We start from the raw sequence: 15190 nt of genomic DNA on the forward strand, positions 1-15190 counted from the left end.
TCTAATACTCCAGTCCTCTGAAAAGAGTGAAGACAAGCTGGAGTCAGAAGATTTTTTTTTTTAGATCTAGAGATTATCAAGGTCCGGTGTGATCTAATCGGATAAACTAGAGAAAGTACACGGGGTTCTCCTTGAAGAAAAATGTTCAAAATGTGAGAAGAAGCAAAGGAGAGAGAAACACTCCATGTGTGACTGAACAGAGAGCAGGTCCCATAGCCAAGAATGGGGAGTGCTCCCAGTTTGGCAGTCAATAATGAAACAGGGCCTCAGCCCTACAACCACAAGGCACTGGACTTGGCTAACAGTAACCAATTGGAATGACAGAGAGCACATGCTCTTGGTTTTTGCCGGTCTTGCTTGTGCTGATTTCATATGTGTGAAGTAGAAGACTTCAAGTTCCTAGATAAGGGGAAAGGAGTTTTTGAAACTTCATTTTGTAACCTTTTCCCACCACAGCCATAATACAATGCTGTGATGGACACTTGCTTTAACCGGTATGTTGGAGTTAATGGGAGATAACAATTGTCTGCCATGAAGGTACTTGTTGTTAAGCACCTAGCAAAATCATTACTGTTGGTATGTGCTTCCTACCTCCTGTACTAAAAACAAATTTTCCTGTGTATCTGATGATTTCTGGACATCTTCACATGGATGTCTCATCAGTCCCAGGAGCTCAGAAAGTCCCACTTAAAATTTCCTCTCCCAAACGTGTCTTTCACCCTTTATACCTAATTCTGTTAATGGCCACTTCAAATCTCCACTTATCTTGGGGCTTAAAGCTTCAGGCACTTTTGACTTCTTGCCACCACATTCAATCTCTTGCCAAGTGCTCTTTATTCACCCCTTCCTTTTCTCTGGTGGCTATAGAAGGCTGGGCTCTCTGAATGAGAGAGAGAGAGGGAGAGGGGGAGAGAGAGAGATTCAAAATGCGAGCAGGACTTAATGGGAGAGAGAGTCTGTTGCCGACTTTGAAGCCACAGTAGGTTCCATGGTAAATGGCCCCTGGGAGGTGGGGTTGCCTGGTCTGGTATCTCTCCCCCGCAGTGGCACAAGAGCCCTAAAGCTGCTCTCTTGGGAGCAAAGTCTGATTAACACAGCTCTAAGGGTGTCACCTCCATGCTCAACCACCTTCCCAGGATTCCATTAGCTTGGCATTCAAAATTCTCCGGGATTTAACTCAAACCTGCCTTTCTCATAATTTCCATTGTTCTTAAACATGTATCTTGTCTGCCTCCTGAGTGATTTTTGGATTGATCTTTAAAAATGCTTCTTTCAAAATGTTATTGCTTTTGCAGGTCCCTATCCCACCTGTGACTCTCCCCTGCAGCTCACAGCTTTACCACGTGCACCTACTGTTACCTTTCCTTCCGATCTTCTGTCCTTCCAAGGCCCTGCAGCTGGATAATCTCATACCTTGGACTCCTCTATACTAGCTGCTCGGCTTGTTGAATTGCCAAGGGGAAATGTGGTTCCAGAGACAAATTGTGAGTGCCCAGAGAAATTGTAAATTGTCCATTTTATCTGCCTGACGCTCTCATTCCCATCACCATTTTATTCAGCCCCAGGTTTAAATGTTGGGATTGAATTGTGCACCCTCATCCTAAAGAAAAGGGACCCAGAGTCCATTTTCAGAGTCAAGACCCATTTATTTCTTTACTTATTTTATTTACTTTATTTATTTACTTTGCCCACAATAGTAAGCAGTCTCTTGTGTCTGCAGGACTGTGACCCTAACATTTGTGTCTTTTGAGAATGGGTTTTCCTCTGCCAACTCTTTCCTCCACTTTTCTCTTTCAACTTCTCCTCTTTCCTCCACCCTAGACAGTAGTTGACACTTCAAAAAAGTATTCCTTCTCAAAACAAAAGAAGTCATATCTCTGTCATCACAGACCTTGGTCGGCCTCTGGGATTTACAGTGAGTTTGAATTAGCCAGTGTTACATTGGATACTATTGTAAGCGACCGAAACTACTATATATATTAAGAGGAGGAGGAGGAAAGGGACTGGGGAGCCAACAACAAAGTAAGAAGTCATTAAGGACTGGCACGGTGGTGCACTCTTGTAATCCCAGCATTTGGGAGGTGAAAGCAGGAGGGTCAGGAGTTCAAGGTCATCCTCAACTACACTGTGAGTTCGAGGTCAACCTGGCTTACAGGGGACCCGGGTCTCAAAAAAAGAAAAAAAAAAAGCAAGTAAATATGAAAAGAAAACTTCACAGGGTTAGCCTTCAAATCAGCAAGTGGGACCAGAGCGGTCCCGTCCCCCCGCCCCGTTAAATCCCCGTGAGTTGAAGACTTCCCTTTGCTCCCAGGCTAGCCTTCCTCCTCCTCGAACTTGGCCGCCACCTCCCCTCCCCGTCGGGGGCTTTCAGGCCGGGCTCGAGTGACATAACAACTTCCCCCCCCCGCCCCGTGTCTTGGTACGGCCCGTCCGGCGTCCGGCTTCCACCCCCCCTCGCTTTCTCCTCAGGTTGGTTCAGCCCCCGTCTACTCAGGGGTGGTGCTTAGCCGGCGCCAGACCGACCCTCGACTTCGGAGAGGCAGTGCCGTTCCTCTGGGCGCTTCCCCGGCCGCTTCGGGCGCCTCCGCTTCCTCGGGGACCGCTGACCCTGGTATATGCCCCAGCTCTGACCCCGCTCGAGAGATGTCGACCCCGGCCCGGCGGCGCCTCATGAGGGACTTCAAGAGGTAAACCCCGCGTCCGTCAGGGAGAGGCGCTTAGGGGGCTGCCTGCCGGGGCACAGGGCGGATCCCCAATTCGGGGCGGCTCGGGGTGTGGGGATGGGGGGCCCGGCGGCGAGGCGCGGGACTCAGGGGAGCCGCTGTGTGTCTCTGAAGGTTACAAGAGGACCCCCCGGCCGGAGTGAGCGGGGCTCCGTCCGAGAACAACATAATGGTTTGGAACGCGGTCATTTTTGGGTGAGTCGGCGGCGCTCCGGCCGCTGCCGAGGACCGAGGCACCGGGGCCGGCCCCTCGACGAGCCGCGGGGGGGTGGTGGGAAGGGGAAGATATTTGGGGTGGTTCGGGCCTAGGCGCCTCCCCGGAGCCTCTGCCTCGATTAGCTCCGTTCCCGCTGCCAGGGGAACCGTTTGGGGTTCTAGGGGGGCGGGGTGGGGAGGGGTGGCGGCCGACGCGGCGGCGGCCTGCGCTGCCTCCGGAACCCCAAAAGGCCGGCCGGCCGGCCCGGAGTGGCTTTGCCAGCACCGACAGCCGGGGCGGCGGCGGCGGCGGCGGCGGCGGCGGGGACGGAGGCAGGCACGGGAGCCCTTGACACAGCCGCCTCCTCAGGGGCGCCAGGAAGAAGGGGACCCCCTCAGCGGGCACTAACTGGCTTCTGTTTTTGTTTCTCTCTGTGGCAGGCCTGAAGGGACCCCTTTTGAGGATGGTAAGAGTTTCTTTACCCACCTTTCAGGAGCCTGCTCATCCGGGGAATGGGTCCCCTGTCATCAGCAAGCCTGCCCTGCTTAGAGAACCTGCTTTGCCTGCCTCCTTTGCCGGCTAAAGGCTTGAGTGAAAGCCAGTGTGTGGTGGCGGGTCCTGGACAGGCTTAGGCTTAACCAGAACCGCACCTTTTCGGTCGCTTTCCTCCGCTTTAAACCGTTCTGGGTAAAAGTCACTTGGTAAAAGAAGTGCCACGGCGCTGGTATTAAGGAGTGTGGGGGTTTGAGCAGCGAGCCTGCTAACTTCAGCCCCCACGGAGGTAAATCAGGACGACACCAGTCCACCAGAGACCATCTGGTCCAGTGTTCATTCCATCCCGAGGGCAAGGATTGTGTTCAGCGGTAGTGTGTGCTTTGTTGAGTGCGGAATGGATGCAAGAGTCTCTGACACACAGTTACCTGGCCTCTTCAAGTCCACATAGAAGACACATCAGCCTTACTGCCTTAAAGATGCCTAATTTCAGTAGAGTATTGTTCCTTGATTTTAAATTCCTTTACAGTGTGTGCTTTCATTGGGATCCTCTCGTCAGTAATCTCAAAGCAGCTTCAGAATTGAGGTTTGCCTTATACCAGTACCCCTTTGGCGAGTGTGTATCAAGAGGTGTATAACTTTTAAACCTAAATTTAGGGTTAACTTTTAAAACACACTAATTGCTCTTCAAAAACTTTATATTTTTGAGTGCCGCCATGGTGCCTTATGCTTTTAATTCCTGCATTTGGAAGGCAGAGGAGGAGGCGGCAGGTAGATCTGTCAATTTGACACTAGTTTAGTCTACATAGTTTCAGGCCAGCCAGGGATACATAGTGAAACTTTGTCTCAAAAAATAAAACAACAAAGAAAAAAACCCTTTCTATTTTGACATATTTACAGATTCCTGTACAGTTGAAGTACCACAAGAAGACCGTGTAAACTCTCCCACGTACCCTCCCTTATTTGGTTATCTCTTGAATGACTTATACTACAATATCACAATCAGAATTGACAGTGATAGAGTTTTATAGGCAGACAGTTGTGTATGTGTGTGTTCAGTTTTTGGGTTTTTTTTTTTGTTTTGTTTTGGTTTTTTTTTTTTTTTTTTTTTTTTTTTGGTTTTTTTCAAGACAGGGTTTCTTTGTGTAGCTTTGCGCCTTTCCTGGAACTCACTTGGTAGACCAGGCTAGCCTCGAACTCACAGAGATCCGCCTGCCTCTGCCTCCCGAGTGCTGGGATTAAAGGCGTGAGCCACCACCGTCCGGCTAGTTTTTGGGTCTTTTAAGGTTTAATTCATTTAAAGAATGATTAAAAACTATTTGAGTTCATGAAATTCTTTAGTGTATGGGGTACTTAAAAATAATCTTTCTGTAATTTTTTTCAATGATTTATGTTTCTTTAGTAACATGTGCATGTGCACGCACACATAGACATACACACCCTTCAGTTTAAAGGTGACAACCAAAACATTTCATTTTTTTCCCCAAGACAGGGTTTCCCTGTGTAGCCCTGACTGTCCTGGAACTTGATCTGTAGACCAGGTTGGCCTCGAACTCAGAGATCCCTCTGCCTCTGCCTCTGCCTCCTGAGCGTTGGGATTTAAAGGTGTGCACCACCACTGCCTGGCCCAATACATTTCTAAAACTACTTCATATCTATGCTTGCTGAGACAGATTGCTTTTAGTAACAAAATGCTGTGAAGTAAGTCAAGTTCACCTCATTCTATAATTTGTCTCAAATTCCCAGACACCCTTAGGAAACCATGGATAGCTACCCGAGTACTTTGAGCTTTCTCTTGACCTCACTTACTAGGTAACTGCTGCTGTTACATGCTGCAATAAAAAGAAAGAAATAACACAGGAGAGGGTGATCCTAGGGCATACTACTTTGATGAATTTAATGGAAGAGTCCGACAGACTTTTCTTTACTAGATTGGTAGCTTTTGTTGTTGTTTGTTTCATTTTGTATGTGTAGCTCTGGCATCCTGGAACTCATGCTGTAGACCAGGTTGGCCTCAAACTCAGAGATCCCTCTGCCTCTGCCTCCTGAGTACTGGGATCAAAGGCTGATCCACTTCTTTATATATAAGCTTTATGTGTAGACCAGTGGTCCTCAACCTTCCTAATGCTTCAATCCTTTAATATAGTTCTTCATGTTGTGGTGTCCCCAACCAAAAATTATTTTTGTTGCTACTTCATAACTGTAATTTTGCCACTGTTATGAATCATAAATATTTGTATTTTCTGATGGTCTCAGGTGAACCCTGTGAAAGGGTTATTTGATTCCCCCCAAAGGGGCCATGACCCACAGGTTGAGAACCACTGGTGTAGGATTTATTTTTATTGCTCCCCACCCCCTATTTTCCTCAGACTGTTTTATCCTAGGCACAGCTTATTAATAGCACATCATTTTGCTAGAGACTGACTACTTAAAATTTCAAGGGTACTCCTGATGTTTAAAGTAGTGTGGATTAAAAAGGTACTTGTGGAATCCATTATCTCCCTGGACTGTTGCCTTTGACATTACTGGCTTTGTTTTTGATGGTGCATAGTTATCTCTAACCTGGCATTGCTGAAAGGAGTTAAGCTAAGTGACAGTGCCCATCTCTGATTCTTTCAGTCTAATATACATGGATGCTTCCTCGAGGGTTTAGAGCTCTGACTGGCAAAAACAAATTCTGACCATTTTTTTCATTATTCTTAATTACATTTGGAGAATTTATAATTAGGGAAGATTGATAAATGATAGCTGATTTTGCTGTTTCCAAATTAAAAGCCCTCACACAACTTTTGTTTATTCCTTGGTAGATGTTTCTGAACTGGGTCCTAGTTAAAAAGAGGAAATCCTGAGAAAAGGATTTCTTAAAGGCAGTTTGCTTTATATTCATATATTTAAGATGAGGTGGATATGTTCTGGAAAACTTGCACTACCAGAATATTGCAAGAAAATACTTCGTTGAAATATCTTTATATATAAGCTAAATACAAAAGTTGTGGGATATATTCTTTATCATATCCCAAATTATTAAGAGTGAGATAACTGCAGGTACTTTTTATGGTATATGTGACCTTAAGAATTTCAGTGTGTTTATCTTTTTAAAAAGTTACCTCTTGAGTCCACTAATAAAGAATTTTCTTTCAGTCATCAAAAGAATTTTTTTTTCTGTTTTTTTGAGACAGGGTTCTCTGTGTAGAAAAAATTTTAAGTACATATAATTTTGCTTTTTCCTCCAGGCTCCTAAGTTAGTAGTCAAATGACAAGAAACATGAGCAGAAAAGTTTTTCTTTGACTAACAGGATTTGCTTTCTTTCTTCTCTCTCTCTCTCTCTCTCTCTCTCTCTCTCTCTTTCTCTCTCTCTGATTTGTTTTTGTTTTGTGTTGTTTGTTGTTTTTGAGACAGGGTCTCTTGTAGTCTAGGCTGGCCTCAAATTAAATATGTGGCTGAGGATGACCAGAGGAACCTAAGAAGTTCCTGATCCTCTTACCTCCCCTTCCCAAGTGCTAGGATTAGAGGTGTTTGTGCCAAATTGGCCATCAGGCCTGATTCTTAACTTTGAATTTCCAAAAACATTGAATCTATGGTATGTCTTTAGGCAGAATATACATGCTTTAATTCAACCATGTCAGTCTTTATTGCCATATACTAGACATTTCACACACACACACACACACACACACACACACACACACACACATACACACACAGAGTATATTTTTTTTTCTGGTCTCCATGTTTATTTATGTTGGTACTTAAAATGTTTTGGCCCCTTCAGGAAGATGAATAAAAATCAGTAAAAATCAGTAAATATTGTGCACAACAATGAGGCCTAATCTTTCATTATTTTGGAGTCTAGCCCTCTGAAGGTGAGCTCTGGTGTGAAACTGTTTAATAGCCTATGATTTTTTAAATTGCCTTAACAGTTGTTTAGATCTCATGAATTGCAATTGAGGGTTCTACTGAAGAGGCTCTGCTTATTTAATATAATTGAAAGAAATGTTGCCTTTTAAATGTATACATTGAATAAGATTTGGTTAAGTCTTAATTTATGAATCAAGTAAGCATAAACAGGTTGTTTCACTTTTGAAGATATCTAAAGCTTTTACAAAGACTGGATTCACTACTTTATAGCTAGGGTAAGCCTCTTGTTGCTTTTCCAGACCAGTTAGGCAGAAGGTTCCAGCCAAAGAATTTGAACTGGCTGCATATATACTCAACTTACAAATATATGTGTTTGCTATATGACAGAAAATTAGTGATGCTTAATAACTGAACTTACTTATGTGTTTCTCACTGGTAGTAAATCTCAGAGCTTGGATTTTTCTCTCATTTAGCCAGGTCTAGATATGTGAAGCAGAATTTTAGCTAAAGTAATTGTCCATTTATGGAGAACTTTGTAGGACTATACACATCTACTACGTTTAAGCCTTACAACAGTGTTGCAGTAGATACTATTAGCCTTCTTTTGCACATGAAAAACTTGAGGTTTATCAAATGCAGTACCAAAGATATGTATGAGTGTTTTACCATGTCTGTGCACCATGTGTGTGCCTATTGCCCTTGGAGGCTAGAAAAAGGCTTGGGATCCTCTGATCTTCCATGTGTGGGAAACCTATCCCTGAGCTTTTACTCTTAAGCCATTGTGGTGTTTTTGCTGTTGCTTCCCCTGTATATTGCTTTACCCCCTTTGGGTACCACATTTAATGATGCTTTAGTTCAGGGTAGCTGGGGTCTCTGTATTGTTAAGCCTGCCTAGTTTTAGAGTAGCTTCATGGTCATAAATCCATTACCTATAATTTAGTGAGATACCACTACTAATCCAGTTCTGTTTATACATAAGAGAATTCTAAGTGTTGAATATGGTCTGCCATTTCCACTTGCATTTCACGGTCATTAATACTGAAAATGAAGGACTGTGCTTTACTTCTAAAGAAGATTGCTGGGTATGGCAGAATATACCTTTACTCCTAGCACTCAGGGGCAGAGGCAGATGAGTCTGAGTTCAAGGCCAGCCTGGTCTACATAAGGAGTTCTGGGGCAGCCAGGACTACATAGAGAGACCTTGTCTCAAACAATGACAAAAAGGAAAATTTGTAAGCAGGAGGCGATGAGCATGAAGTATGCTCTGATGCTCTGTAGTATGCCCATTCCATACTGTTTTGCTCCCATAAGCTTCTTTATAGAGCATCTACATAGGGTCTTCAAAAGAAAAGTTTCTAGAATGACAGTAGTTTGGAGAATGTACTTTTCCAGTTACATTTTATTTACTTCTATTTTTGTGGTGCTGTGGATGTAACTGAGGGCCTGGACTAAGCTAAACAAAATGGTCTTATTCAGCTACAATACCAGGTCCATATTTCCATTTAAAAAAAAATCAATTCTTCTTTCCTTCCTTCCTTCCTTTCCTTTCTTTGTGTGTGTAAGGACTTTGTAGTATTTCTTTTCTTTTTACATTTATTTTCTGTATGCTTGTGGGTACACATGTGGAAATCACAGGACAGTTTGGTAGGAGTCAGTTCTCTCACCTCGTGCATTCTGGGAATCAAACACAGTTGTAAGGCTTAGTAGCAAATGCCTTTACCTATTTAGCCATCTTGCCAGCCCACATACTGTGTTTTAAATTATTCTAGAATTTGGTGACATATTCATAGCAAGCACTTAGCCATCTCATCATGCTCTATAACTGATTCTTGAGTTTACTTGAAGAGATTTCAGCAAAAAAAGTTCGATTGCTTTCTTTTTTTGTTTTTTCCAGACAGGGTTTCTCTGTGTAGTTTTGGAGCCTGTCCTGGATCTCACTCTGTAGACCAGGCTGGCCTCGAACTCACAAAGATTCGCCTGCCTCAGCCTCCCGAGTGCTGGGATTAAAGGCATGTGCCACCACTGCCCAGCCCAATTGCTTTCTTAAATCTAAGAAGCACACTTAAAAATAGCACTTCAAAGGATGTGCTCTCCACATCACAACAGCTTACAGTTGTGGAGTGTCTATAATTTAGTATGCTTTAGGGCCACCAGCTAACCTTAGGCTGGCACATATTTTTAAAAATCATTTCTTTTTAATGCTAGTAACCTAAACAAGGATCATGAAGATAAATTTGTAGGAGCCATTAATGCAATCTAAACCAAATGTAAATTTAAATTATTTTTGTTATTCCCTCCATTAGTATGAATTATTGCATTGATGTTTTAGTGAAGTACTTTATGAGTCAAACTTAAGGGTCTTGAGAGGCATTGCAAAGCTTGTTTTGGCTTAAGTTCAATTAAGTTTTCATTATATCACTATTACATGAAAAGAAACCAATGAACATTTTTCTCTGTGCTCCATTTTATTTATTAACTCAATTGTGGATTTGCATTTCTAGCAATGGTTTTGGATTTTTTTTCCTAGTCTATTGGGGGCTGTTAGAGAATTTGAAGGTAATGGCTGATTGCAATAGGCCTTTGAGGTTTTGAGAGGTACTGGAGGTTAAAACTAGGGCCCTCTGAATGCTAGGCAAGTGCTTTCCCACTGAACTGTATCACTAGTCCTAAGTTATCTTTAGTCTAAAGATCAAATTTGGGGCTCAGTACCTTGTCATTTGAAGGATATTTTCAAAGTGCATAATGACTATCATACAGCAAGCAGCAATTTTGTTTATGGTGACTGTCTTTAAGTTTGGAGAATAATGGGGAAATAACTAAATCACCTTTGGGTGGTGCTTCTAAGAATAGTTCCTAGAGATGTGTTTCTTAACTGGTCTCCTCTATACTTTACCACTGTCTATATGTTATCTCATTTAATAATTGAAAAAAACTCAGATAGCATTAAAAACAAAGTACATGTGAACATGAAAAAATTGATAAATAAAATCTCCTACCCTCCTTTTTTAACTACAGGAACATTTAAACTTACAATTGAATTTACTGAAGAATATCCGAATAAACCACCTACTGTTAGATTTGTCTCTAAGATGTTCCATCCTAATGGCAAGTATTTTATTTATTCATTTATTTCTTTGGTTTTTGAGACAGGGTTTCTCTGTGTAGCCCTGGCTATCCTGGAACTCACAGAGATCCTCCTGCCTTTGATTCCTGAGTGCTGAGATTAAAGATGTGCACCGCCAGTGCCTATTCTTTTGGTTTGGGTTTTTTGTTTTTTTTTTTTTTTTTTTGGTTTGGTTTTTGGTTTTTGGGTTGGTTTTTTTTTTTTTTAATGGCAAGTATTTTAAACATGTTCTTGTAAGGTCCTACAGTGCTTTTTACAGTGGTATTCCAAATGCTGTTGCTGTTCATGTGAAGTACTTGTGAGTATTTTGCGTAGGTATCTTCCTGTCTCTGGAAATTGGAATTTGTTCATGTTCTTTTACCATCTTGACCTATAGTCTTAGAAATGCAAGAGGATGGTACCTTTGCTTGGAGTTGTAACAGTCTGTTAGCTTTATGATATTTGTTACTTACTAAACAAAAATAAGGATGTTTTTGAGGGTTCTGTTTAATGACAGGCCAAATTAGGGTAACTGTATTGTAATTATCTTTACTAGCACTCAGAAAGGTATTTTTCAACTTAAGGTGCAAATCAGAATTGCCATGGAACACTTTGAATACAGAGTCTATGGTCCCACCCCAGACCCACCAAACACCAGATTTTGTTAAAGGACCTGGCACAGTTTGCTGGAAAAGTCTACAGTCTACAGGATTATGTCTTTTACTTTTTTTCTAATAAATTTTTTATGGTGTTAAGACTTTTATCTTTATACCAAGATAAAACTTTGTGAATGTTAAGCTGTTACTATTAAAAATAGGATATGTAGTTTTCAGATTTAGTGAGCTAAATTTCCTACAATTCTATGGAAGGATACCCACTGGAAAATATGTATGACATCCTGAACAGACCGTTTCTTCGGAATAAGCACTGCCTTCCAATTTTATACCATGTTATTTCTTGATCACGTTATTTCCCTAGTAATGATTGATACCTTTTTAGACAGTTAACTAGGAAACTTTAAACTTCAAAAGCATTCCTGAGCATTTTTGTCTTGAATATGCTTAAATTTTAGTAGTCTTATGTTTAACATACCTACTTCTGTGTTCTTAGTCTATGCAGATGGTAGTATATGCCTGGATATACTTCAGAACCGTTGGAGCCCAACGTATGATGTATCTTCCATTTTAACATCCATACAGGTGATTCTTTTTCTTTAATGTGATTATGATCTTTGATGTTTTTACATTAGTGATTATTTTGACCTTTTAAATTTTGGGACCAAGTTTATTGTATAAGGGAAGTAGACCATTAAAATACACATCACCAGGAAATGTTTATGTGCATGTATAGTTGCCTGAGCTACTTGCAGTTAAGTTAGTATGTGGAAGATGGAAAAATTAACTATTATTTGGAACAGCTGTACTGCCACCAACTGATAAAATAACTGTTCTTCAACACTTTTTTTTAAAGTCTTGTTGCATTAAGGAACTGACATTTCTATCTTTTTTATGTAGTCTCTATTGGATGAACCTAATCCCAATAGTCCAGCAAACAGCCAGGCTGCCCAGCTGTACCAGGAGAACAAGCGGGAATATGAAAAGCGTGTTTCTGCAATAGTAGAACAAAGCTGGCGTGACTGTTGACTCAGGGAAGAGCAAACGAAGAGGCTGACCATAAGAAAAATGTATATTGATGCGTTTATCAACTTCTTATTCTTAATTCATTACATTTACTTTATTAAAAACAAAATAGCTGTTGTGCTGTTTGTCTTCCCTTGCCAAATTTTTCTTCCCCTTTCTGTCCTCCTGTGGAGCATCAGAGATACCATTTGAAATCCAATGTACTGTACCTGGGTTACTTGCAAACATTACTACTGCATATGTCCCTTTGTTGTATCTCACCTCCAACCTTCAGCCTCCAAGCAGTTATCAGGTTACTGTACATTTTATACCAAGCTTTTAAGATAAACAGTTATGTACAGCCTGGTGACCAGGATGTTATTTGTAACAAAATGATTGCTGCTGTGTTTCATCCTGGCCAGCCCTTCCCTTCTGTTTTATTTGGCAAAGAATGTATTTAGAATATGACCTAAAGAAAACAGGAATGCATCCATGTAAACATTTTAAAGGGGAAGGAAAGCTGAAAAATCCTATACTCATTTGTAAGCAAGATGAATTACAAGATGGCACTTACTAATAGCAAGGAGACCACTAAAGGACCCAGCTAACAAACTGAAGCAATTTTAATATGACATAGTCCACTTTTTGCAAGATAATCATAGTACAAACCCATTATGTTTCAGAATCCTGGCCTTCAGAGCATTTTGCTTTTTTTTTTTTTTTTTTTTTGGTTTTTCGAGACAGGGTTTCTCTGCGTAGCTTTGTGCCTTTCCTGGAGCTCACTTGGTAGCCCAGGCTGGCCTCGAACTCACAGAGATCCACCTGACTCTGCCTCCCGAGTGCTGGGATTAAAGGCGTGCGCCACCATTGCCTGGCACTAGCATTTTGCTTTTTAAAGAGGTATGAGAACAGGACTAGAAGCTATCATTTTTTTAAGTTGGGAAAAACTGAAGATCCTCTAATGTTTTTAAAGGAACAACAGTGTTGCCCTAAATAAACTTTTCTTTTTATGATTCAAGGAAGTGAGCCTATCTCTTGCAAACTTTTCTCATTCAAATCCTGAGTTATTGCTGCATGCTTTCAGTGTTTTGAGAACCTTAATGCCCACACCTGCAATTTTTCTTTGGATATTTACACTTTTAAAGATACAGTATGGGGCAAGGCTTGTAAATGTTTTGTCTAATATATTTTAATTGTTAACCTTTTATGCATTTATAGCACTTCTAACTTTGCACAAGTAACCCATGTAAAAACTGTACATTTTCGAAAGTTGTAAATAAAAAAATAACCTTAAAACTTAGTTCACATTTTTATTAACTTTTTTTAGGGATTTCCTTTCTCCTTATCTTTCCTTTTAAAAATAAGTACAACAAAAGCAAAAAAAAAAATGTTTTCTGGATATACAGACAGTACTATAGAAAACCTTTTTCAACTTTGCAGTCACAGAGTTACTGCTTTTTGAACATTTTGTCATAAATTATTCAATATACATTGTAGGCTATAAAAAAGAATGAGGGGCTGTAAAGATGGCTCAGAGGTTAAGAGCACCGACTGCTCTTCCAGAGGACTTGAGTTCAATCCCCAGTAACACATGGTGGCTCACAACCATCTATAATGAGATATGGTGCCCTCTTCTGGCATGCAGGCACACCACTATATGTAATTATGTAATAAATCTTTAAAAAAATGAATTGATAGGTATTTTACTAGTATCCTCAGAAACTAAGCTCTAACTTGTTTATCTTGAGAATCCACCTCTTAAAAATCCTCTAGCTTGGGTTGGGGATTTAGCTCAGTGGTAGAGCCCTTGCCTAGCAAGCGCAAGGCCCTGGGTTTGATTCTCAGCTCCAAAAATAAAAAAAAAAATCCTCAAGCTTAGTGGGGTGTGTTTATGTAGGCCTCTAATTCCAGCATCTGGGAGGCAGATGGATTTCTAGAGTTTGAGGCCAACCTGGTCTACAGAGCAAGTTCCAGGCCAAGCAGTTATATAATGAGACTCCATCTCAAAGGAAAATAATGGGGAGGTGGGGGACAATTGGAAAGACAGCTCATTGTTTCAGAACACTTGCTCTTTTTCCAGAGGACCTGTTTCGGTTCCCAGGACCCACACTGGGTTGCTTACAACTGCTGTAACTCCAAAACTAGAGGAATCTGATGCCGCTTCGGGCCTCCTTGGGTATTGCACTCAGGCAAGCACACAACACATACATAAAAATGAATAAACCTTTAATACTACATTTATATAAAATGTTTAAATTTGGTGTAAGCTTGTGAGGGCAGCTATCTTCTGACATCACGTTGAAATGCAAGTAAGCTCTCCTGTGAGGAGCAACCTATGTCACTTTAAAGAGACTATGACAATGACGTGCTATGTCTTGTTAATAGTTGGAAGGAAAAGATGCGTGCACCCCAGTCATCCTTGAAGGGTACTTAAACCTTATTGTGGGAGAGTTCAATCTACACTACTAAATACCACATTAACTGCATTGTTCCACTTAGGAGTGATGTCATCAAATACACTTAATATTTGCCTTTCAAGTCCATTTCTGTTTGCTGTTTGAATTAACTTTTTCCACTCCGTTTTGGCTGGGCACCTTAAATATTGATACTGTTAATATTTGAACAATTTAGGATGAGACTTGGAACAGGCCGAGTTAGTAACACTTTATTTTGTACACCTCCTGAGAAACACCATCTCCAATTTCTCATGGGATAATCCTTTTACAACCTTAACAATGAAGCGGACATAGACACAGCCAAAGCTACCTAGACACTCATCGGAACATTTCATACAAATTACCCTTTTTTCTTCTTTACAATTTTTAGCACAGCCTGCCTTGTCTGCATGTAATTCCAAGAAAGTTAAAGCAGATTTGCAAGGTGCCTTTTTGAGATCCAAATTTTCAATTCTGCACCTGCTTATGTAAGGAAGTGGGTATGCTGAAGAACCAAAGTTGTAATTAAGAGTCCTTTATTTAGGACCAACTTCAAGGGTTACTCATAGCAAAGTAAACACACTGAATACTACTAAAAAAGAAAAAAGCACCCCAGTGGAATGTATATTTCCATTAATTTTGCAGTCAAGGGGGTGTTAAAAAGTGGCTCTGTGAGCACAAGCACATAGAGATTTCGGCTTATATTTAATATAAATAAAACTTGGAAGCACTCATATTCAGGTTTTATAGCAAAGTTCCTGGG

General features: G+C 41.0%; 2 protein-coding genes across 3 annotated transcripts in view; one reads left to right on the plus strand and one right to left on the minus strand.

The window, feature by feature from the left end:
• The window catches only part of CXHXorf56 (chromosome X CXorf56 homolog), a 43503-nt gene that overhangs the window by 22690 nt on the left and 5623 nt on the right, over positions 1-15190 (minus strand). The window lies entirely within an intron of this gene.
• Positions 2487-12132, plus strand: Ube2a (ubiquitin conjugating enzyme E2 A). The gene is made up of 6 exons (XM_028887308.2): positions 2487-2687; positions 2838-2918; positions 3360-3385; positions 10286-10375; positions 11484-11572; positions 11888-12132. Exons 1-6 carry the CDS (start codon positions 2644-2646, stop codon positions 12014-12016), a joined length of 459 nt encoding a protein of 152 aa, XP_028743141.1. The 5' UTR covers positions 2487-2643; the 3' UTR covers positions 12017-12132.

The sequence above is a fragment of the Peromyscus leucopus genome, chromosome X, assembly GCF_004664715.2.
Source record: "Peromyscus leucopus breed LL Stock chromosome X, UCI_PerLeu_2.1, whole genome shotgun sequence".
NCBI classification, from domain to species: domain Eukaryota; kingdom Metazoa; phylum Chordata; class Mammalia; order Rodentia; family Cricetidae; genus Peromyscus; species Peromyscus leucopus.

Excerpts from the sequence above, each read along its gene's own strand:
- Ube2a (XM_028887308.2), top strand. The coding sequence starts at position 2,644 with ATGTCGACCCCGGCCCGGCGGCGCCTCATGAGGGACTTCAAGAG. Across the intron at positions 10,376-11,483 it reads TAAGATGTTCCATCCTAATG|TCTATGCAGATGGTAGTATA; the intron begins GCAAGTATTTTA and ends CTGTGTTCTTAG. Across the intron at positions 11,573-11,887 it reads CCATTTTAACATCCATACAG|TCTCTATTGGATGAACCTAA; the intron begins GTGATTCTTTTT and ends TTTTTTATGTAG.